Source organism: Heliangelus exortis, chromosome Z (genome assembly GCF_036169615.1).
Source record: "Heliangelus exortis chromosome Z, bHelExo1.hap1, whole genome shotgun sequence".
Lineage (NCBI taxonomy): Eukaryota > Metazoa > Chordata > Aves > Apodiformes > Trochilidae > Heliangelus > Heliangelus exortis.
Window position 1 is genome coordinate 46,679,445 of NC_092454.1, and position 22,259 is coordinate 46,701,703.

Consider the following 22,259-nt stretch of genomic DNA (forward strand, 5'->3'; position numbering starts at 1 on the left):
ACAACAATTAGCAAGACTCTTGTTTTGTGACTGCTTTTCCTGAGAGATCACCTCTTTCTCTGTGACCTTGCTGCTGAAGTCACAGCTCTGAGCTGGAGCTGCTTCACTACAAACCAGCTGTCTGGTAGGAGGCCCTCTCCCTGTCTTCAAAATGTGCTCCTTCTACCTCCCTGAAATCTGTGTCTACTGGGAAAACCTTACTTAAGTAAAGAATAAATCTGTATGTAAGAGACACAGTCCAAACCATTCCAGTTTCATTGATGCCAGTAATTCCACTGACTTGAAAAAACACTGCCCTGAAGTTTCTGGAACCATAAACACAAAGAGACTGAGAAAGATTTGGCCATCTCCCTATTAAATAAGAATTCTGCAGCCAATGAAATGCTGAGCATGGTCTGCAGATTTACAAGAACCAGCAGTACCACAAAAGACAGGAATGGACAATCTCTTCGCTCCATTCATCACCTTGAAAATGTGCACTATTTAAACTTCCTTCCTAATGAATGAGCTCTAAATGGGAAGATACTAGAAAGAATAAAATCAGACAGCAATATAGAGGAAATGATACACTTACATTAGCATACAAAATAAAACCAGAACATCATTAACAGACTTAATTAAAAGATTGTGTAATACTGCTGCACCTACTGTGGTTCAAAAATGAGAAAAAGTATTCTGAGATGAGTAAACTAGTAACAGAGGTACAAAACCCTAGTGCTGGAGAGCTGTAAAAACAAGTGTTACTTTAAGTACACTAATTACAGATGACATATAATGACATATTTTTCACTCTGGTATCACACTGCCATGTGATTTAATCCCTTTTGCCATCTGCTTTAAACAAATGGCAGTGTTATTCGCAAGAGGAAAAAAACACTTCCCCTGCAATTCACTTCCATGAAGTATCTCCACAGTCACCAATGCCTTACTGGAGAGCTTGAAACTCAGTGGCCTGTGGTCTGGAGAGGAGGCAGGTTTGCTGCTCTCTGTTGCAAAGTTAAAGTAGGATCTTACTTGTTCCAATAAACAGATGTAATTTTGAACTTGGGAGATGCAGGTGCTGATGTTACGCAGCTTCATATTCCTATTTATTTCAACTTCATTTTATTCTTATAACTTCTGTTGACACTGAGTGGCCTCTCCAGTCATGTATGAAGCCATCCAGATGCCTTGTCTGTATGGCTGGTGCCACCCAAAATCAGATCTGCTCAGAAGGCTTCACGACAAACTGGAAGCTTCACAGTGCCATCCTTCACTTTTAAAATATTTCCCTCCTAAACTTTTCTCAAGTGAATGAACAGCAGAAAGGATTCCTTCACTGTGCAGGGCAAACAATGAAAAACATGGCACTATTAAAAACATTGTGAAATACACCAGAAAAATTCAAAATAAGCAGAAAAGTATTTGCAGGTGGTAAGGCACTGGGCTGCCACTGACTATATGGAAGATGCTGTTTAAACAGGAGATGTGAAAAGTGTGTGCTATAAGGGCACAACTGCGTTCCACCTCAGAGGACAAAAGGATGTGCTCAAAAGGAGTTTATGCAGCAGCAGCAGTACAGAAATAAACTCACAAATGTCACATATGCAGAACTGTGATGGGTATTTTTGTGGGAACTAGTTATTATTTCACAGTTTCCAAGTGATGAAAGTGATCTTATTCAAGAAAGTCCTCAATATGGGATCCCATCAATCACCTTCAACACTGGAAGCAGTAGCTGTGCTTAAAAAGTCCTGAGTTGCTGAGCTTTGCCCCTTGCCAAAACTGTATGCTCGCTTGGAACCACAGGGAAGGAAATCCAAACATCTTCAGACTGTTGTGCAAAGCGTATTTCTCTTGTTTTTCTAACAGTTGCACCAGTTTTACATTGTACAACTGTGACAAACTCATCTTAGACAAATATGGGAAGAGCCAGACCCCATATGGCACAGCTCTCAACCTCCCTGGTGCAAATATATGCAGGTACTTATGTCACCAGGCCATAACCAAAGGTAAGCTTTATCTCAGTTACCAATGGGAACTAAACATTTTCTGATCTACAGTTTCAGTAACAGGTGCACTAGAGCAATCACTATTAGCACAATCCACCTTAAGGTATAGAAAGGGAAATTCTTAAAAAAAATAAGGAAAAAAAAAAGTTATAGGAAACTACACATTGTTTATGAGGGTTTTGCTTTTCCTATAGCAAATTAAATATTTCATACAGTTAGAAACCACTTTCTTTGATGAAAACCAATATAAATGTATAAATGGATTATTTTGCCAAAATAAAACCATCTCATTTGATTACATGCATATATGTACCAATTCGTGTCCTTTAGAAAAGACTAAAATCAATTCAGTTAAATAGAGCTCTGGTTTTGCTATTTAGTAAACTAGAGCTCTGATTCTGGTTATTTAGAGACATCACAGGTTTTTCTATTTTCCCTATAAAGATCTAAACTACATTTTCCTCTACATTATGAATAAACATCCTTTATGTTAAGGATGCAGTTATAACTGCAGTTATCTAGGGCAATGTCCTCTCATAATCAAATTTCAGTGCAGTTTTCCTGCACTATCCTTTTTCAACTCTATTTCTGTAGCTACAAATTCCAAATGAAAAAAAAGAAAGGTAGCACCAGCAAACAATGCTGCTCACTTGAAAGCTTCAAAGACTTAAAACTGCACTGATTCCTGGAATCAAAGGGGTGAATCCATAGGTAAATCCTTAAGCATCACTCTGGCTAGTTAACCTGACATGTCAATTAAAACTCAAGACAAATTCACTCAGTTCTCAGGCTACTCCAATACAAAACCTATACTTGCCCCAATTCCTAATTAGCCACCGTGCTTGTCTTCTTTCACGCAGATAATTTCATACCCACTAATGTAAAGCATTAACACATTTTTCTTTCAATCATATTTTCCTCCTGTTGACTGACACACCTTTTCCAGTGAGTGTACTTGTGCCAGTTTCAGCTTTGTGGGAACTTGCCCCAAGGCCTTTAGTAGAGTTCCCTCCCATACACATAAAACAATGATATATAATCATGATGCTAGCTAGGTGAAGAGACTTATGTCTTACCTTAGAAAATATGAATGGAAAATTATGCACTGGAGGAATGTGGATGTTTTCATTTGAGTGTGTTTGTGAAGCTAAATTGCATAGTACTTAACATACGATAGAATGCAGCGTGATTAACTCCTTAACAATGTGTTCAGATGGTGCTTCTCATTAAATAACTTAAGGGTTTTTTTAACAGAACAGACTTCTTACAGGATGCCTAATAATTCTAGGGAAATTAATCAAACCCAAGAAATTCCTTTTGAGTATACATAAAATGTATTATGTGCAAGATTTGGCCACCTGTGTATCTGGTATGTGGCTATTTCCATTAAACCATACTCAGTATCTGCTTCTTAGTTATATTTTTTATTATTATTTAGGAATGTTTTTTTGAAAGAAGATTATGTGACTTTATACATAGAGCTGACTTAAAAAAGCAGGAAAATGCCATGAAACAGTCATCCACATGAAAATATTAGAAGTTTTAGCTAAGTTTCAAGTTCTTTTTTAGTCTTTCTCTCATTGCATCTCTGTTGATTTTCCTTCATACTGTGATCAGATCTGACTGTATCCTGCAGAGCAGTCAGGAAACGGAGGCACAAGGTCAGAAATCTTCTTAAACTCTGCTCAACTCTGGAGAAAAAAACAGCCACAAACCAACCAAACAAAAAAAAACCAGGAAGGAAATCTGCTTTCTTGCATGAACACATTCATACTGCTCAGCTTGATTCACATTGCTTAGGAACAAGTGATTTACTTCACTTCCATGGACAGAGCCATTTGCTGGGACTTGGGATGCCATCTGTCTTTTAGGGGGAAGTTTAGAGTTCCTCTCATTCCTCACTCCCTATACAGTGGATTCTGATGTATGACAGAAGCAAGTCTGAATCGTGCAGACTCATGCACTCCACAATCAGAGCACGAAATACTTGTCACCCTCCCAATCACAAATGCAACTGTGGAATGTGATGGTGTCTCTCCAGGGGAGAGGCTTCCAGCCCTGCCTGCTTTAACAGTGTGCAGCACCACCTGCATCATCAGGATGCTGCAAGGATTTGCTGCACTGCTTTGCCAAAGGCACCAAGTGAATTAATCAAGGCAGTAACTGCAGGTTTTACAGACCTGACTTAGCCAGAGAGTCTCGTATGAGCCTGCTACTTTACCTCCTGGGCAGACTTTGTAGCCAGTGCTGGTCCCTGAGCTACAGGGACTGCATTGGTGTCCTGGTACCAGGGCAAGGTCAGGATGTCTACACAAGATGCAGTGACAGCAGCCAAATAGAAAGCTGTCCCATTGTAGGTGAAGGGCATCTGTACCTACAGAAGCTCCATCAGCCTATCTTAAAATCAGCACAATTAAACTGGTACAAGGCAGTTTAATTAAACCAGCTGCTCTCATGTGGGCTTAATAGAAAGTATACTGGTTCACTTGCATCTGAATATTTGCCAGTGCAAGCTAATCCAGTTGTAAAAGGTTTAAACCCACAAATGTGTTCCCTTTCAAATTTGCACTCGCTTAGCTAACATGTTACTAAAATGACAACTTCAGTCAAACTAGAACAAGTTTCACCTGGCTAATTATTCAGGTGTTTTTAGAAATATTAATCTCTTTTACTGATCAGCTTGGTTTGCTGATTGTGGTGATGAGGCCAGCCTCTTCTGCCTTTGATTCTAAAATGCTATTTTGGCAATCCATGTACCAAGGATTAGTAAGGCTGTAGTGGGTGCCTGCATAATATATTATGAGGAGTACTGAGGACCCAGTTCATTAATCAAGGACTTTTTTATTTTAACAACTTCAAGACTTGACCTAGGAAAATTAAAAAACTTTGTACCTGTGTCTGTTTCTAATGTGTGTGCAGCTACTCTGAGGACAGAAGTCAGCTGATACTGCCAGCTGCTGAAAAATGGGAGCTTGGGCACTGCTGCAGTGTTGACTTGCCATGTCTCATCTGAATTTCACAGCTCTGCAGGAAAACCCCACCAGATTACTCTATCTATTACACCAAGAGCACACCATTGTCCCCTACAACTTTTAGCTGTTGTGTTTTTATATGCTGCTCTACAACTCTCAAAATAATGGAAGAATGCAGACACCCAGTCAGATCAAAATTCCCATTCTGCAGCATGGGAAATAAAACTGAAATTTTAGTTTCTCACTAGCATGTTTTTAAGTCCTTCAGAGAATTTTCAGTCTACACGTCTTTCAAATACCTCCAGGGATGGTGACTTCACCACCTCTCTGGGCAGCCTGTTGCCCAATGCTTGACAACCCTTTCAGTAATGAAATTTTTCCTATTATACAATCTAAGCCTCCCCTGGCACAACTTGAGGCTATTTCCTCTTGTTCTATTTCTTTGTTCTGTATGTTTGGAAGCTCTGGTAAAATACAACAATAAAAAAGGTAATGCAGTAAGAGCCATTTTTGCTAACATGGAAACATATTGTCAGACCAAAACTACAGACTTACAAGATATTTTAATTTCATTCTCAATAAAGAATGAGGGAGTTTGACCGCCGATTATCATTTTAAGATAGTAGATCAAAAGGTGTTAGAACTAGAAATCATCAAGTAATGCACATATGTCCTAAAACAGCTAATAAAATGCCCTTGAACTGCAAGAGTGACTTCAGCTTGCAAAAAACCCAAACAAGTCAAAAGGTATTGGGAAAGAATTTTGGGAGAATTATGCTACACAGTGTTATGCAGACACAAACAGTGAGATTGTGTGGTTTTTTCCAAAGGTTTTCTATATTTCTGCTTTGGTCCTTTTCTTATCTGCCTTCAACAAGCTTGCATATTGTTTCAGCGTGCAATTGTTTCAACAAAATCTGCTGCTTCCACCACTACCAAGATGTCTTCACTCTTAGGACTAATAATCCTGAGAGGTGGCAAACTCCCATACTACTTGTTAATTAAAGTAAGTGTTAATTACCATTATTATAGGCATCCTTGTTGCTTTTGCAGGAAAAAGACATCTGCTGGTAACGATCAGTGGATTTCCACAGTGCACTGGTTAGCGTTGGCTGACAAGAAGTGTCCATTTTGAGGTCCACCTGATTTTCACTAAACTTTGCTCTATCAGAATCTGAGATATTCAGACCATGCACACCATCCTCATAAATGAGAGAAGAATCTGATCTGTCGAGACTGTTTAGAGACAAACACACTACAGCTTCATTTAAGTAGAATGTATTTGCGAGGTGTAAGCTGTCAGATTGATTATGTCCCACTATCTGCAGAAGGGGAAAAAAAAGAGAGAACAGCATTTTCACCTTTGTCCAGCACCAGAGTCATAGAATCACAGAGAATCTTGAGTTGGAAGGGACCCACAAGGATGATGAAGCCAAACTCCCTGCTCCTCACAGAACTAGCTAAAACTGAACCATCATGCATCATCCGAAAGATTCCTTTATACCAGGACACACAGAACTACTGCCAGACAGAATGAGGATTCGTAGCAAAGGGACCTAATTTCCCACAAGCTAACCTCAAAACATGTTCAATTGGATGCGCATCCAGGAATAAACTGTGATAACCTAATACATTTTGCCTTAACTCCCCTTAAAACACAGGAAAACTCAGTAATAATTGCAAAATAGCAAACAGCGAAGGACTGCTGAGATGAACTAAGTCTGCTGACTCCTTTCAGAGGGTTAATACTTTGCCCCATGGCTCAAGGAGGTACCACTTCATGTATGTAAATTGGTGTACACTGCAATCCAAAAATAACACTGTACCTCACGTCAGCAGGTAATCATAGAGAACAGGACTGAAGCAGTCAAACTGGGGATGGCAAACAGCATTCAGCAAGCAGCCACGGGTCCCAGGGGCTAAAAACGTAACTCCTGCGAAGAGTCCCTGCCTTCAGGTGTTCACCAAGGCTGAACTCACATGAAAGCAGGAGCTGCAGTGCAAGTTACTGCAATGTTTGACTATCCAAACCTAGCTAGGTGCAGTGTCATGACAAAAACACTGGCTTGGAAATCCTGGCTGACTGGAAACCGCTCAACAGTCTCTGATCCTGCAAGGACATATAGTAGTGGAAAATGCAGGACAGAGACAACCTCAAGGCCTGGGATGCATCCAAAGTCATGTAGCTTACTTGAAATACAAGTATTTTCATACATGAAGCACTGGATTAAGAAGTACTAGTCTTCAACACTCAACATTTCATTATTCTGCCTCTCCATCTGTGTAATACTGGCCATCCCTGTATCAGGTTATCCTCCTTCAATTTCATCTTCTCCAGTGATTTCAGAAGTCACATCGACTGAAACTGATGGGTAAGTCCAATATTTGCTTTATCATCCACTTCTTAAGCACTGACACATAAGTCAAAATTGTACCACTAGCTACACTAGTAAGAAGTGTTTCGATGTTTGGGCTGGGCAAGCATACAGGGATAAGACATGTTCACAGGGTGTTTAGGAAAGCTGATGAAAAGGGAGAGGTCAGAGGCCAATTTTTCATCCCTTCATGCAGGCACAGGCTTAGACATCGCATGGTCACTGCCCGTTATGGGTCAGTTGCCAGCTGAAAAACTAGGGAGGTGACTGCCTGAAGAAAGGCACAACAGATTTTCTTGTGAAAACTAAAACCTGAGGGGAAAAAACCAGCTGTTTGGGTCAGTAAGCTTTCAATGTATGCAAAAGCCAGGAAAAATGTTTTGATTTTCAGGTCCTTTAAAGAACAGTAATGGAAATCAGGACCATATGCTTCAAGATAGACTGGAGGCCAGACTCCACATGGCAGGTGAGCACCCAGACAGTTGTGTTCAGAGTCAGTGTCTGTCCTTCATCACCAACAAACACTTTGTCACTTTTAGGACAAAATTCTTACACAGCTTCAGAGCTACTTTGAATTGCATCCCCTAATAATAACCACCTCTAAGGAATTATGTTGTCAGGGATGAAGCCACACACTAACCTCTTCCCCTAAGCGTCTGATGGTTTCAGGGAAGCAGGACAGCAGGGTCTGACATGTGGGGTTCATGGTACCTTGGTGTTTCCCACTCCTGGAGCAGCTACTGTTCCTCACTGGAGACAGCACTGTAGTGCAATAACAAGGACAGCAGCCAAACACTTCACTAAAACCTTTACGTGTCTCAAGCATTACAATAATTTAGCTTTCCTACAAGAGGTGGAAGACAGAAAGTATCTCGCAAACATAGCAGCAAAGCAGAATAAAGCACAGATTCTCACATTTCAAATTTACACCTCCTCAAGTTAATACTCATCAGTCTGGGTTTGGCTTCTGTAGGGCACCCAGCTTAAAAATCACAGAACGGTTGAGATTGGAAGGGATCTCTCGAGGTCATCTGGTCCAGCCTTTCTGCTCAAGCAGTCCCAGTCAAAGCAAGTTGCCCAGGACTATGTTCAGATGGCTTTTGAGTATCTCCAATGATGGAGACTCCACAACCTCCCTTGGTTACCTGTGCCACTGCCTGGTCACTCTCACCAGAGAAAAGTGTTTCATAATGTTCAGAGGGTATCTCCTGTGTTTCCATTTGTGACCACTGCCTCTGATCCTGTCACTGGGCACCACTGGAAAGAACCTCGCTCAATCCTCTTTACACCCTCATTCAGGTACTTGTCTACATTGGCATGATCCCCCCTGGGCCTTTTATTCTCCAGGATGAACAGTCTCAGCCTTTCCTCATAGGAGACATGTCCAGTTCCCTCAAATATTTTTGTGACCCTTCACTGGACAACCATTCCCACCATTCCATGCCCCCTGCCCTCTAGCTCTATGTTTCTCTTGTACTGGGTTGGACACAGTACTCCAGGTATGGCTGAAATGGAGGCAAAAGATCACTTCCCTTTACATACATACTAGCAATACTTTGCCAAATGTAGCCTGGGAGACCATTAGCTTCCTCTATGGTCAGGGCACATTGTTGGCTTATGTTCATCTTGGTGTCCATCAGGACCCACAGGTGCTTTTCTGCAAAGCTGCTCTCCAGCTGTGTGGCCTCCAGCAAATATTGATGCATGAGGTTGGTACTTCCCAGGGCCTGGTACTTCCCAGGGGCAGGACTCTGCACTTCCCCTAGTTAAACTTTATGAGTTTCAAAGCAAGCCCTTGGATATGCATGCATCTCATCTTGCCACATGCTCACTTTTTACGCTGCCAACCAACAAAACCCAGACATACTAGTCTATTTGTCAAGGAAAGGTCTGCATTTGGAGATGTAATTACAGTGGAGAATCACACACCTCATAGCTCCCTGTGGATGACAACAGGCTACTTTGTTGACCGTGCTTCCAGTGCCAGAGGAGCTGCTTCTGCATTTTCACTCTGTCTCTTTCTCTCTCCACCATTTTCTGGCCCTCCTGGAGCCTCTCCAGGCTGTGCTGGTACTCCTGCAGCTGCAGTGCCAGTCCTTGTCGGCTCCTTTCCAGCAGCTCCTCCTGGCACCCACACTCCCTCTCCCGCTGCCCCAGTCGGCTCTCCCGCGCCTCCTGCTCCCGCTCCCGCTGGTCACATTCACGCAGCCACCGCTGCTGCTCCTGCTGAAACTGCTGCTTCAGTTTGTGTATGTTGGCCATCTCCACCCTTTGTTTTTCCAGATTCCGGTATTTTTCTTGTTCCAGGAGGAGTTTCAGCCGAGAGCCGTGGCCCCGACCAGGCTTCTCACTCTCTTGCAGGAGTAACCTATGGAGCTCTCTGTGGCTGTCCTGGATTGCTAGTGCTGCCTAGACACCACAACAAAATCAGACACAGATGTTTAAATATTAGCATTAATCTGTTCCTGTATTTTTTACATAGAAGCATTATATAAATGTAATTATATATAAATTATATAAATGCATTAGTATAAATATAACCTCCCTTAATGCTTTTTGGGAGGTTGTTCCTCATGCAAGTAGAGAAAATTCTGTGTTCATGCCTTTATCAACAGATGTTTCTGAAAGCACTCAGCCACTTCAAGCACTTTTAGCAGGGCTTCTGGTTTACACTCAGTATTACTACATACATTTATGCTACAGCTGTGCATATGCACTTCAGGTACTGCTGGGGTCCTGTTCTGTCAGAGGATGTTAACACACCTGGGAAAAATGATCTTTCATGGTTAAAGAGGGCATTAAGGGACTGGGAATGCTACTACACTCAACATAGTATTCCTAACACAGATGTGGCTTATACAGATAAAATAGAACTGTTTCCAGTACGGTTTACTCCAAGTCTAAGGCCCTTCTTAGAATCATAGAATCTTTCAGGTTGGAGAAGACCCTTGGGATCAAGTCCAACCACCACCACTACTCTAAAAACTTCTCCCCTAAACCGTATCCCCCAGCACCACACCTAAACAACCCTTAAACACATTCAGGAATGGTGACTCAACCACCTCCCTGGGCAGCCTATTCTACTGTCTGACCACTCTTTCTGTGAAAATTCTTTTCCTAATGTCCAGTCCAAACCCACCCTGTTGCAGCTCGAAGCCATTCCCTCTTGTTCTGTTGCTAATTACCTGCGAGAAGAGACCAGGACCAGCCTCTCTACAACCTCTCCTTGCTAACCTGCAAGAGTGCAATCCTACTAACTAGAAGCACCTGCCAACCCAGCCATGTCATAAGGATGACACTGCTACATGCACCTGATTGAAATACCTGTGCTGGGGGCAATTTGCAACACAGTAATGATTTTAGTTTTGGTGTTTCAATTGTTTATTTTACTACCAAGAGCGCTATTCCAACCTTCACGAGGATGTTGTGACATTGTTTGCATTAAAGATTGTGACATCCTCCAGTAACACAAAAATAACTATCTGGGATTAAGGAGGAAGAAAAGCAAGAAAGCCCTAGACTGGCTGAGGCACTTATTGCACAGCCTATCTTCAACAGCTCACATGGGAATCTACTTCAGCAGACATTCCCAGAGAATTTCCACAGCTCTGCTACTCCATGGTGTCCACCCCAGAAGGAGTTTTTAATTTTATGCAATGTGCAGTTCCCACTTCTCTGGCTCTCCCTCCAGTACTGGGTCAGTTCCAGTGATTTGTAAACAAGTCAAGGACTGGATCCCCTGCTTGTTTTTCTTCACTCAAATACAGCCAATTCATGTTCTGAATGATTAAGGCATTATCCCAGGCCTTACTTAACTCCTCCTCTGATGTTAAGCTGTCTTTCAAATATTTAAAAATCTTGCCTGAATTACAAGCTTTTTAGTTTGCTTTTGAATTGCTTTGGTTCACTTAATTTCTGAGCCCAAGGTTTCCAGAATTATGCTAATGTCAAAAGCATCCAAAAATTATACATACACAAAGTATTTTAAAATAAACCATAAAATGGCATCTAAATAAGAAAAATTAAGTGAAAACATTCAGAGTTAGAAAGAGGGAAAAACTTCAGATTAAGGCCCTATAGAACAAACACAATTATTGAGATTGAAATACCTAAAATGGGTTGAGTTTGCTACCTAAGTGGCAGAGGCACTGTTTATGAGTAGCCAGAAGAATATTTTTTTAAAAATACTAAAATTTTTCAATATTTTGAACTATAATTTCAGAAATCTATGTATGAAGTAGCATTAGTTCAGTTAAGCCATCATTTTATTTGCCCCCTAGATTTTTGGACTGTATACAAATCCTTTTTTTGAGGGGAAGACTGATCTCTAAGCAAGTAACCATTCTTCAGTTCTTAAAGAAAGCTATCACTGGTGTAGAAGAAAAATATATTATATGGTAACTCATGTAACAGTTGAGGTAGAGATAAGTATCCACTGACATAATGTCTAAAAGTAGAGCAAGATGTAAACAAACCTTAATAAGTAAATTATTAAGACTAATTACAAAATCAACAGTGGAATAATCACCTGTATGCTGTACAAGAGACGGGTTAAATTCTGGATCGCTTGTATAATCTAGAAAATAAAGGAGAAGGATTTTCAAAGGTTTGACAACTAAGTAGTTACTACATTCTGCCTAGGGTTTAAATAAACTCACCTCTGTCCCTGTAGATTCTGGGAAACTCATACTTCCTCCCTAAAATAAACACATGTTGCTTTAAAAAGTAGTTTTTAACTTCAGAATTGTATCATCTAGGTAATTCTAAAAAATTTTTTTAAGTAGTGGAGATATTCACATTACTAATATATGCAGTGCTGAGTCAAACCTCTTTGTGGGCATGTGAAAAAAAACAGAAGCAATAACCTATGAAGACTAATAATTTATCAACACTGTAGTTTCCGTGGAAATCACTAGAGAGTCTAAGCACAACTGTAAAAACAAGAATATTTCATCCACAATTTTAATCCTCTTGTGATTAATGCTACACAGAAAAGACATTTCCATTCATTCTTCGTTTACGTGACAGCTTTGAAATACAGTAACCAGACTTCTGTATATACAGCACAGTGGGTTTAGATTTCTTTTAGGAGGACGAAACAGCACAACACTCTTCAAAAACAGAGATATTAATGTAGCAAGAAGCTAGCAGAAGTCATGTTAGTGGGTTATGGTGAATGCCTTGGGTGTGTTGTGAGGCACCAGGCAAAGGATGCATGCCTGCTGTATTCTGCAAAAGGCACCAGCGTAGTTAATATTGTCCACTGCAGTGAGGCTCAGCCAATTCACACTTTCAACCCTGCTCTCTTTTCCTAAGAAGCTTTCTAAATTTATGGGGTGAAGCCACCCATAATCCCTTCAGCAAGAAGAACAGCTCCTCTGAGAAAGATAAAGTGAAACGGTGGAGAAATAAAAGACAATCCCTTCTGAGGCTATGCTGAAAAAACTTCCTGAACGATTTCTCTCAATTTTTTTTCAGAGGAGCAGAGGAGGGCTTGGGGAATATTTGCTCTCTCACTGATTATCCTGAGTTCTCTACTGAGTCTCATTTTCCATCACAAAGAGAAAAGCAGATGCTCCATTTATCTGTGATAACTGAAAATGGAGATGAAAAGGGCCATGTCCCGAAACACAGACTAGCTGGGGGGAAAAGGAGCACCAACCAGCTATGGCACTTCCTCCCTGCCTCTTCCTCGCTCTCATTATCTCTTTCAGTATTTCTCTCCATTCCCCCTCCACATCTTTACCTCCTCTTCCACTTCTCACTGCACCCATGAGCCATGTAACTCCTTAGCTCTGCTGTGAGAAGCAGAGGGCTTTGCACAGATGCCTCTCTGCAGCACAAGGAAGCTCCATTTTCCCTGGGCTGGACAGCCACTGTGAGCAGTGAGCGAAGAGGAAGAGCTGGGCCAAGAGGGAGAGAAAGAAGGAGATGATGGCAGGGTGACGAAGAGTGAAACTACCAAGGAGAGCCCACAGACTGAACAGGAATGGAGTTTCTTTCAGTGTTTGAAAGCCCTTTTTAATTTTGTGAAGGGGAGGTGAAGGCTTAGCTGGCTTTGGCATGGCAAGTGGTCAGCCCAAGCACCTGTGGTCTCCTCACTGCAGGACCACTGGAGCACTGGGGGATAATCCCCAAGCAGGTTTAGCAGAGCTAGCTGGGGTGGCAGCAGCATTGCAGCTGCACCACTTCAGCACAAGTCCTGTAAATCCAGCTAGGTCTGAAGCAATTCAGCTGTTCCACCTGTGCTGTGAGCCATCACCACCTTCCTGCCATTCTTCCCAAGCACCTTGGGTCAGAGAGATGAGGATGGTCTGATCCCAGGACAGGCTGCATCCACGGTGCCTCAGAGAGGCAGAGCATGGGGAGATGGGGACTTCCCCTTACAACTGACCACCTGGGCCTCTTTGTGCTGTACAGGCTATGCTTGTCCTTCTGGGGATTTGTCAGCATCGAACCCCTCAGCTAGGGGCTCTTGCTCCGGCTGTCCGGCTCTGGGTTTCCCAGGACAGGTGGCCTTAGATCGCTGCTGCCACCCCTCAACGCGACACCGAAAGCAGGCAGGGGAACAGCCTCCTTCCTGGGAAACCCTGGCATCGCCCTGTTTGTTTGCTTGTTCTGCCACCTCCTGGTAAGTCTGATTCCGACATGGTAAGATGTGAAGTGAGTCTTACCCAAACAGGGAGGACCAGAATAATAAGTTAGGGTGGAAGAATTTGCTGCAGATCCTGCTAGTCCACCTGCAGCTCAAAGCAGGGCTAGGTTCAGAGTTAGATGAAATTGCTCAGGGTCTCCCCCAGTCAAATACGGAAAACCTCCAAAAATGAAGACCCCACAACATCTCTGGACAACCTGTTCATCCTTGATCACCTGTTTTTGTTTTTTTTTTTTTTTCCTTATACACAATCAGAAGTTCCCTTGCTGCAATTGATAATCTTGGATGTTCATCCTTTTGCTACCTTCTGAGATTAGTCTGGCTCTGTCTTCTCCATAAACCAAACAGCAATGTTTTCATTTGGAGCTACTGGAACACTCAAGAGGCTAGACTCAATCTTCTTTGTACTCCTTTCTAATACAGCAGTCTAATAAGTAAGATTACCTGGAGCTGAGCATGAGGCAAGGTTATACAGAGATTAGTGTATTAGCAGGAGATTCCCAGAAATAGCTAGAAAAGCCAGCAACATTTCAGGCACACAAACCCTCTTTCAGATCTTACGCAAACACAGTATGCTAAGTATCCTGTTTTCAAGCAAATTTTGCTTTTGATTTCAAGTAATGTATCTTCTATCCTTGTTTCTCTCTTTTATTCCTTCCATGGTACTGCTTCTCCACCTGAGGACTTGACAATTACATTTCACTTTATTTCCACACAGCAATTTGCACTACTTTGACTCTAGCACTCAGCTACGACATGAAACTTGCCATTCTAATTTTGCCCAGAACTGACTTTTGATTCTGCTTTTTCCCCAGAGATGCTTATCAGTTACAGGACTTAAAAATGGGCAGTTTCTCTAATTGCTCCACTTTGGTTTAATTCAAAATTCTGAAGCAAGCTGATATAAGACAATCCATCCTATTTTGTGTGTTTGTTCTCAGGACAAAGTTCATCCAGGGCATAAATCTTCCTTGCATGTGCTGAGGTCTCTGTCATTGCAGGAGACTTTCATCATCCTATGTATAGGAGGAGGCAGTAAAAGAATACTATTGTCAGCTCCATAGAGATGGATACATTGAATGATGACAGCAGAGAACCAAGTTCACAAGTGGTAAAAGAAGATTGTGGCTGTTATTACAATCCACTGATCTGTAATCCTGCCAGCAAAATTGTTCTGCATTTGGATTGCTTAAAATTGCTTTAAAAATATGTACTATTAATTGCAGTGACCTCTATTAAATTGAATTATCTGGATTTGGGTCAAATTTGCCTATTCCATGCTTTGTGTTTTAGAACAGTCTCAACAAACCCCAGTAAAAATTTGGACATTTACATTCCCAGCACCCAGAATGCTATGTGCAGCACAGAAAGAAATATTATTTACAATACCTTATCCTCTAAACTGGCACCTGCCATTTCCTTTTCAACACTGGGATCAACTTCAGATGATTCTTCAACTTCTTTTATTTCTGCATCTAACAAATAAAGCCCAAACAAAACGGAAGAGAAAAGAATCAAAACATACTCTAACTCAGGAAACAAATGGGACACTTTTTTACAGCTACTCACAGTATTCTGAAAATACAACCTTATGTAACTTGGGAGTTACATAAGGGATTCTAGGATGAGGAAAAGCAAGTTTGGAATCCAAGATGACACAGATGGGATATTCCAGTTTTCCTACCTTGAAAATAAGTAGTTTTTAACTTAGAAGAGTTTGGAGGTAAGTATAGCTATATCAAAAAAATGCTCAGCAGCAGTTTTTTAAAGACTTTTTTTGTATTTTTGTTACAAGAAATGCATGCTACCTTTTACAAATGAAATGACTAGAATGTCAATCCTGTTCTTCCAGGTCCTGACAAATTTGGCTGACTTGGGAAATGGCCTATCCTGCAACGTAGATTTGCTGTGGGCCTGAGCAATAATGATGAGAAAGCGTGTGGAGATCTGACTCAATACTGCTAAAAATAGTCATGTGCTATGGAAAAGGTGTGGTGGATGCAAACCATCCTTTACTTAATGAAGTTATATGACTATGTACACTATCTGAGCATTTACCCAAAGACAGGTTTTATTTCACTATTTTCTTTTGAGTTCACCATAAGCTGAGAAATCTTTAAAAAAAAAAACAGTATCAAGTATTTTGCATCATGAACATGTAAAAGCATCAAATTTTACTCACCACTAGGAACAGATTCCAAGATTTCACTGGCGCTAAATCTGTGCTTCACACTTAATTCCTCAATACTTTCCTCTGGTGATCTGTCTGTTTCACTCACTTGTGATGTCATTACAGCAACATGAAGACTTTCAACTAAAGAAAACACACAGAATTACAGAGGCCCCTTAAATAGCTCCTTAAAGCCTAAATCAATGACATAGAATCATAGAACGATTTGGGTTAGAAGGGACTTTCAGAGTTTGTCTAGTCCAAAGCCCTCCTCAAAGCTGACCAAACTAAGTAAGGTTGCCCAGAGGTTTGCACAGACAAGCTTTTAGCTTCATCAACGATGAAGGCCTCACAGCCTCTATTGGCAACCTGTCAGTGTTTTTTACCACCCTGATGGCATATAATTTTTCCTTTCATTTAATTGCCATCAGACATGTTCCAGCTCGTTGCCTCTTGTCCTGTCACCGCATGACTCCACAGGAAATCTTGCTTCTCTCCTCCTCCTAAGCAGCTGAGGACAGCAGTGAGATCCAACCAAGCCACCTTCTCTCAAAGCTGAACAGACTAACCAACCATTTCAGCCTCTCCTCAGACATCATGTCCCCTAGCCACCTTGCTGCACTTTGCTGGATTTGCTGTAGACTGTCAATGTCTCTCTTGTACAGAGAGCCCAGCACTTATCACAGCACTCCTGGTAGGACTCACCAGGATAGGACTCACCTCCCTCAACCTGCTGGTCCTAATGCAGCAGCATGGGAGCCAGTTGGCCTTCTTTGCCACAAGGGCAACCTGCTGTCAAGCAGGACTTCCAGATCCACTTCTGAGAAGCTATTTTCTATCTAGTCAGTATCCAGCCTGTACCAACATGTGGGATTACCCCATATCAGATGTAGAACTTTGCACCTGTCTTTGTCAAACTTCTACAGGTTACTCTTAGCCCACTTTCTTGATCTGTAGAGGTCTCTCTAGCACAGTAATCGCTCAGCCTCATTTAGTGACAGTGTATTTGAATTTGCTAAAAGTGTACTCAATCCCTGTATAAACTTAATAAATATCTTGAACAGTATTGGTCTCAGGATCCATGCCAAAGGGAATCCTCTAATAACATGCTGCCAGCTGGACATCATATCACTGATCACAATCCTTTCAGCCCAGCAGTCCTTCTACTCAGTTATGCAGTCCACTTCTCACTGATTCATCTGTAAGTATACTACAAATAGTGTAGTGTTGATGGCCTTGCAGTTGTCAACGTAAACAACATGCATTGCTCTCTTCTCACACAATTTACCCTTGATGTATTCATGCTGGCTGTTCCTACTTATCTTCTTCTTTCATGTTCTTGGAAATGGCTTTCAGGATTTCCTCTATCACCAGCTCAGAGATGGTGAGGCTGACTATTTTGTAGTTCCCCATGTATTCCTTCTTGAAGAGACATATGATGCTTCCCTTTTTCAAGTCACTAGGAACCTCTCCTGATCACTGTGACCTTTCAAAGATGATAGAAAGCAGCCTCACAGTGACATTGGCTAGCTCCCTGAGCAGCCTTGGATTTATCCCATCTCATCTGGTGGATTTGCATATATCCAGTTTGCTTAAGCACTAATTCTATCCTTCTCCACTGTGAGCAATGCTTTATTCCTATAGAGTCTGCTATTAGGACTTAGGGACTTAGGATTTTTATTGTGGAAAATGAACTCCACAAATTGCCTACATTGTAAACAACTATAAATTCCTTACAGTGTTCTGTAGAGTCACAAATTCCGATGCATTGCTAACATCATCATTAGCATGAGAGAAAGTGAAAATCAGAAGTAGGTAGAATAAAGTGTGTAAATATAGGCTGTCATTTTTAACTGAAATAACATTTACTACTGCATCACTGAATTATATTTACTAGCCAAGTTTTATCAGTTTGATCAATAAAATGATGATTTTATAAAGATGATGGAGACCGACTTTTGCTGCTTTATCAGTTCAAATGTAGTTCTGAGCCCACAGTTCTCAACTTAGGTCATGCTAAAATCTTGTATCCCTTCTCAAAGAGTATACAGCCCATGCTGGATTTGGCTCAGTTTACCAGGACTCTTTCAGCTGAGTTTATCTAACCTTCCAGCTGGGCAAGGTGTCTACAAATAACATTCCCTTCCTTCCCTTGAAGGACAGTACTGTAGGTAGCACGAAGCTAACGTCTCTATTAGACAGCAGGAAAAACATGGCCCACAGAGCAATTTGGTAATGAGCAAGTGGTATTTGTTTCTTGGCAGATCTGCCAAGCTTATCTGCAGTTCAGTCTGTATTTTACCTTGCATGATTCTGATCTGTCACCAAATCACACAAGGTAGGTGGATGCTGGGGACAAGATGCAATACTAGACTGTATCCTGTGATCTGCTTCACAGGGCTGTACTTCTAGGATGACAGGTATGGAAACAATCCTCAGATGCAGTCTAACACCATGTCCCTGCCTGCTTACATACAATATTACGAACTGAATATATTCCTTATCTTACAGTCTGGCAGGTACCATCTCATGCATCTGACAATTACAAACTTGAGATGCTTTTCTTCAATGCCCTTTGCCAAGTTTTGACGCTCGCCAGTTCTCACAACTTTACAGAACTGCAGCACAACACAACATGCCTGTACTTTGTTATCCTGAATTATCTGTTCACATGAAAAACCACCAGTCCACTCTCCCCATGCATACTCACCTTCTCTAAGTGCTGCTGCCAGCAATGAAGCTGCCTGTGGAGTTTCTGCAGAATCAGGTTTGATAAGGAGGTGAGGTTCTACATGAACATCCTCAAACCCACAAATGTCTCCCAGTTCTGCATAGATGTGCAACTTCTCTTCCAAACAACTGCAGATCTGCTGGTCCTGGGTACTCAGCAATTCTGTCAATGAAAATTGAACACTGTAGTAATACATTTGTCCTGCAGGCAAGGCACACTCTCCATTCACCCTTCTCACCTTTATGCCACACAGACATTGCTAGCTCAAGCTGTGTCTTTTTTTAAAGCTGCCAGGAACGAAATTAGTGCCACTGTCCATTGGCAGAGGGTCAAGCCAGTGCCCTACCCTGAGGTGGACTTGGCTACATTCTGGAGCCCTCAGCTGCCTCTTGTTGCATTCACAATGGGCAGTGATGGAAAAGCATTTGGCTCAGGCAGCCAGAAGATGCAATGAATCTGCCTAAATGTTGAAGAAGAATGTATACTCTCAGCAGATGATAATCTTCCCTGTGGCTCTCTACAGGAAGGACAGGCCTGGAATTTCTTTCCTTGTAGCTATATAATCTTTATACTGGGTAAATTAGATGTAGGGAAACCAAGGAAGCAGAATTTATCCCTATCAACTACATTTTCAGCAGCACTAACTAACAGCAGCAAAGGATGAAATGCCATACACAAGCACTAAGCCATGCAATTACTGAAGACTTGGACTATCTCCATGAACATGGAGTTAGCTGGCCCTGATGCTAATGTGGGAAATTCAGTGTTTCTTCTGAAAGCATTTTTTTAAACTCACAGTAATGTAGCAAAAATAAAGTCTTCAGAAAAAAAATGCTTCTCTTTCAATTCATTTGCATTATACCATCAGACCACCCCACTTTATCTGCTGTGACTCTGCCCATGAAGACACTGAACCCACCAGCCAGCAAGGGCACATGATTCACTTATCCTGAACTCTAAGGAGGCAGGAGCTCTCAGAGTTGGCAGGAAAGGTACTACACCTTGACATTTCTGAATTCTGGATGCTTTGGCCTCAGCAATACGTCTGTCCTCATCAGATTCATTTGTTTTTCCTTCCTCTTCTTCCTCTGGACAACTTCAAAGATGAAAGACAAACAAGGGTGGATAAAGCAAAATCTGCACATCATACATTCACCTTCAGTACAGTGTTGAATTTATAATAAACAGAACACAACATCAGCACCAACTTTTGCTGCAATCCAAAAGTGTGCTATTTGTATGCTTCTTTAAAAAGCAGTAACTGGACATAAACCAGACTGAAGGATTCCTTTTAATTCTGGTAAGGCTGCATGGTGCAGCAAATGGGTAGCTGGCCCTCATGCAGGTTTGCTGTGCTAATCATAAGCTGGAGGTCCATGAGGAACAATGATTTCCCTGCCATTCTTAAAGAACTGACACCACGATAACAGGTGAACAAAGGTGAACAAAGATTACAGTGGCTGGAAAAGACATTTAATGGAGAGTGGGAAGGATCTTCTGATTCAGTGACAAACCAGATAATAAGAAACCAGAAGTCACAAGGGAATTTCAGCCACAGTGGTAGTGCAGTTTTGGAGTCTGCATCCTTAGCTCAGAGGAAAAACCCAGCCTCACAGGATGGATCCAGTGCAATGAAGAACAGAGACCACACTGCCGTGATTATCCAGCTGACCTCCCATGGACTGACAGGAGGAAAATCTTTTTTTCCTTTTTCCCCTACCTTTCCACTGCATCTTGAATATGCCTCATCCAGTTGTTACGTTCCTCTTTGGAGTTGGTATGAATTTCATACATCTCAGGCCCTGCAGATGAAGCGCTGATCAGAAACATTCCCCTGTCTTCGTTGGCTACTTCTCTTACTATGAGCCTCTGAAGGGAGATAACAGAAGGCTTCTGGTCCTGGGGGAAACAGTCACAGCACATAGAAATAATAAAGTACTATCTTGTAATACTTTTTTTTTTTTTTTTTAAATCATATCGTCATACTTTTAGAATAGCTTTTTTTTTTTCAATTAATCGGACTAATTCTAGTCCTATAGTCAGACAACGTGTGTTCTCAGCATTTGATAGAGACTGCAAATTTTCAGTTGCCAGACAGGTTTTAAAATTATTTTAAAAAATACATTCTAGTATTTACAAATAAGTAAAGCATTGAGTATAAACTGAAAAAGTAAACCCTAAAGGCTCAATGATAATAAGCAACAGTATTAATATAAAGTTCATACCCATATACTTTGGGAACTGCTCTCCTTGGCGTTTCATACAGATTATGTGTGCTTACTACATTTGCAGTTAAGTTATTATTTTGTTTTACAGAACCAGAAGTTAAAATTTGTTTTACATAACTGAAAGAGCCTGCTCTGCTTCAAGCCTTCATAATCAGATTAGGCATGACATTAAAAATATCAATCTGTTATTTCCATCCATCCTCCTTAAATTATTTAATTTTGAAAATAAACTGAATTTTATTACTCCTTTGAGTACACACCAGGATTTTAGAAAAAAAAATCATTATGTAGGAATAACCAAAACCCAAATGTAGGAATAACCCAAAAAAACACCTATTTTTTGAGAAATGCACAAATGGAAGTGCATGTGCATATTCAATCATCAGATAATATACTTACAACAGCTGCAAAGATGTATTTTTGATCCTTTTCTTGTAAGAACAGCAGAACATCAGTTAGGAGCAGAGCTAAAGCGTCTTAAAATGAGAAAAGGAAAATGGGTTTTATTAAAGTTATTATAATTACACTTAATTTCCTTTAAAAAAGGAGAAGCCCTAATAAATAAACATCCCACTGAAGCCTACAGCATGCTAAACAGGAAATATATGGATTAGACTATGGTCTGCGTGAAACGAATGCACATCACCACTTTGAATCTCCCAGGGAAGACCACAATTTCTGCTATTAACCCTCCTGCAGTACTGTGCTGAAGCACTGGTCCAGGAAAAGAAGAATATTCACTCAAGTGTCAGTACAGCTTCACCAGGCCATTCACAGGCAACCTGGCAAACACTATCCCACATATATTTTGTTTTCTCTGTGCTCTAACATACTGACAGCACAATTTTACACTGGTAAAAGTATTTCTGGAATAATGATTAACAGATAGCTTTATAAGTATACTAGCAAATACCAGTAAACTTAAAACCCCCCAACCCCTACATTTGATTAATACCAAAAATCAAATTCTGGGCTTCCATGTACAAATCAGCCTCCAACTAAATGTGGCTTCAGATTTTAATTTCCACTGCATGTGTCCCAGTACCACTGAAGAACAGCACGTGATTTTCCATGCATTATTTTCGATGGCCAGTACTGTGAACAATATATATATATATATATATATATATATATATA

The 22,259-nt window shown here is 41.1% G+C and overlaps 1 protein-coding gene across 13 annotated transcripts in view; it reads right to left on the minus strand.

Annotated features, from left to right (window-relative positions):
* Positions 1-22,259, minus strand: part of ARHGEF28 (Rho guanine nucleotide exchange factor 28) — a 127,616-nt gene that overhangs the window by 11,859 nt on the left and 93,498 nt on the right. For 8 of the 13 annotated variants that reach the window (XM_071729975.1, XM_071729976.1, XM_071729978.1 and 5 more), the window contains 10 exons: positions 21,522-21,598; positions 20,615-20,793; positions 19,896-19,990; positions 18,874-19,056; positions 16,176-16,307; positions 15,383-15,468; positions 11,997-12,035; positions 11,867-11,914; positions 9,268-9,747; positions 5,985-6,285 (listed from right to left, as the gene is read on the minus strand). In XM_071729975.1, the coding sequence (XP_071586076.1) occupies positions 5,985-6,285; positions 9,268-9,747; positions 11,867-11,914; positions 11,997-12,035; positions 15,383-15,468; positions 16,176-16,307; positions 18,874-19,056; positions 19,896-19,990; positions 20,615-20,793; positions 21,522-21,598 (1,620 nt within the window). Of the gene's footprint in view, positions 1-5,984; positions 6,286-9,267; positions 9,748-11,866; positions 11,915-11,996; positions 12,036-14,785; positions 15,010-15,382; positions 15,469-16,175; positions 16,308-18,873; positions 19,057-19,895; positions 19,991-20,614; positions 20,794-21,521; positions 21,599-22,259 lie in introns of those variants that run through there. The other 5 variants (XR_011723155.1, XM_071729980.1, XM_071729982.1 and 2 more) reach the window with 5 other exon arrangements.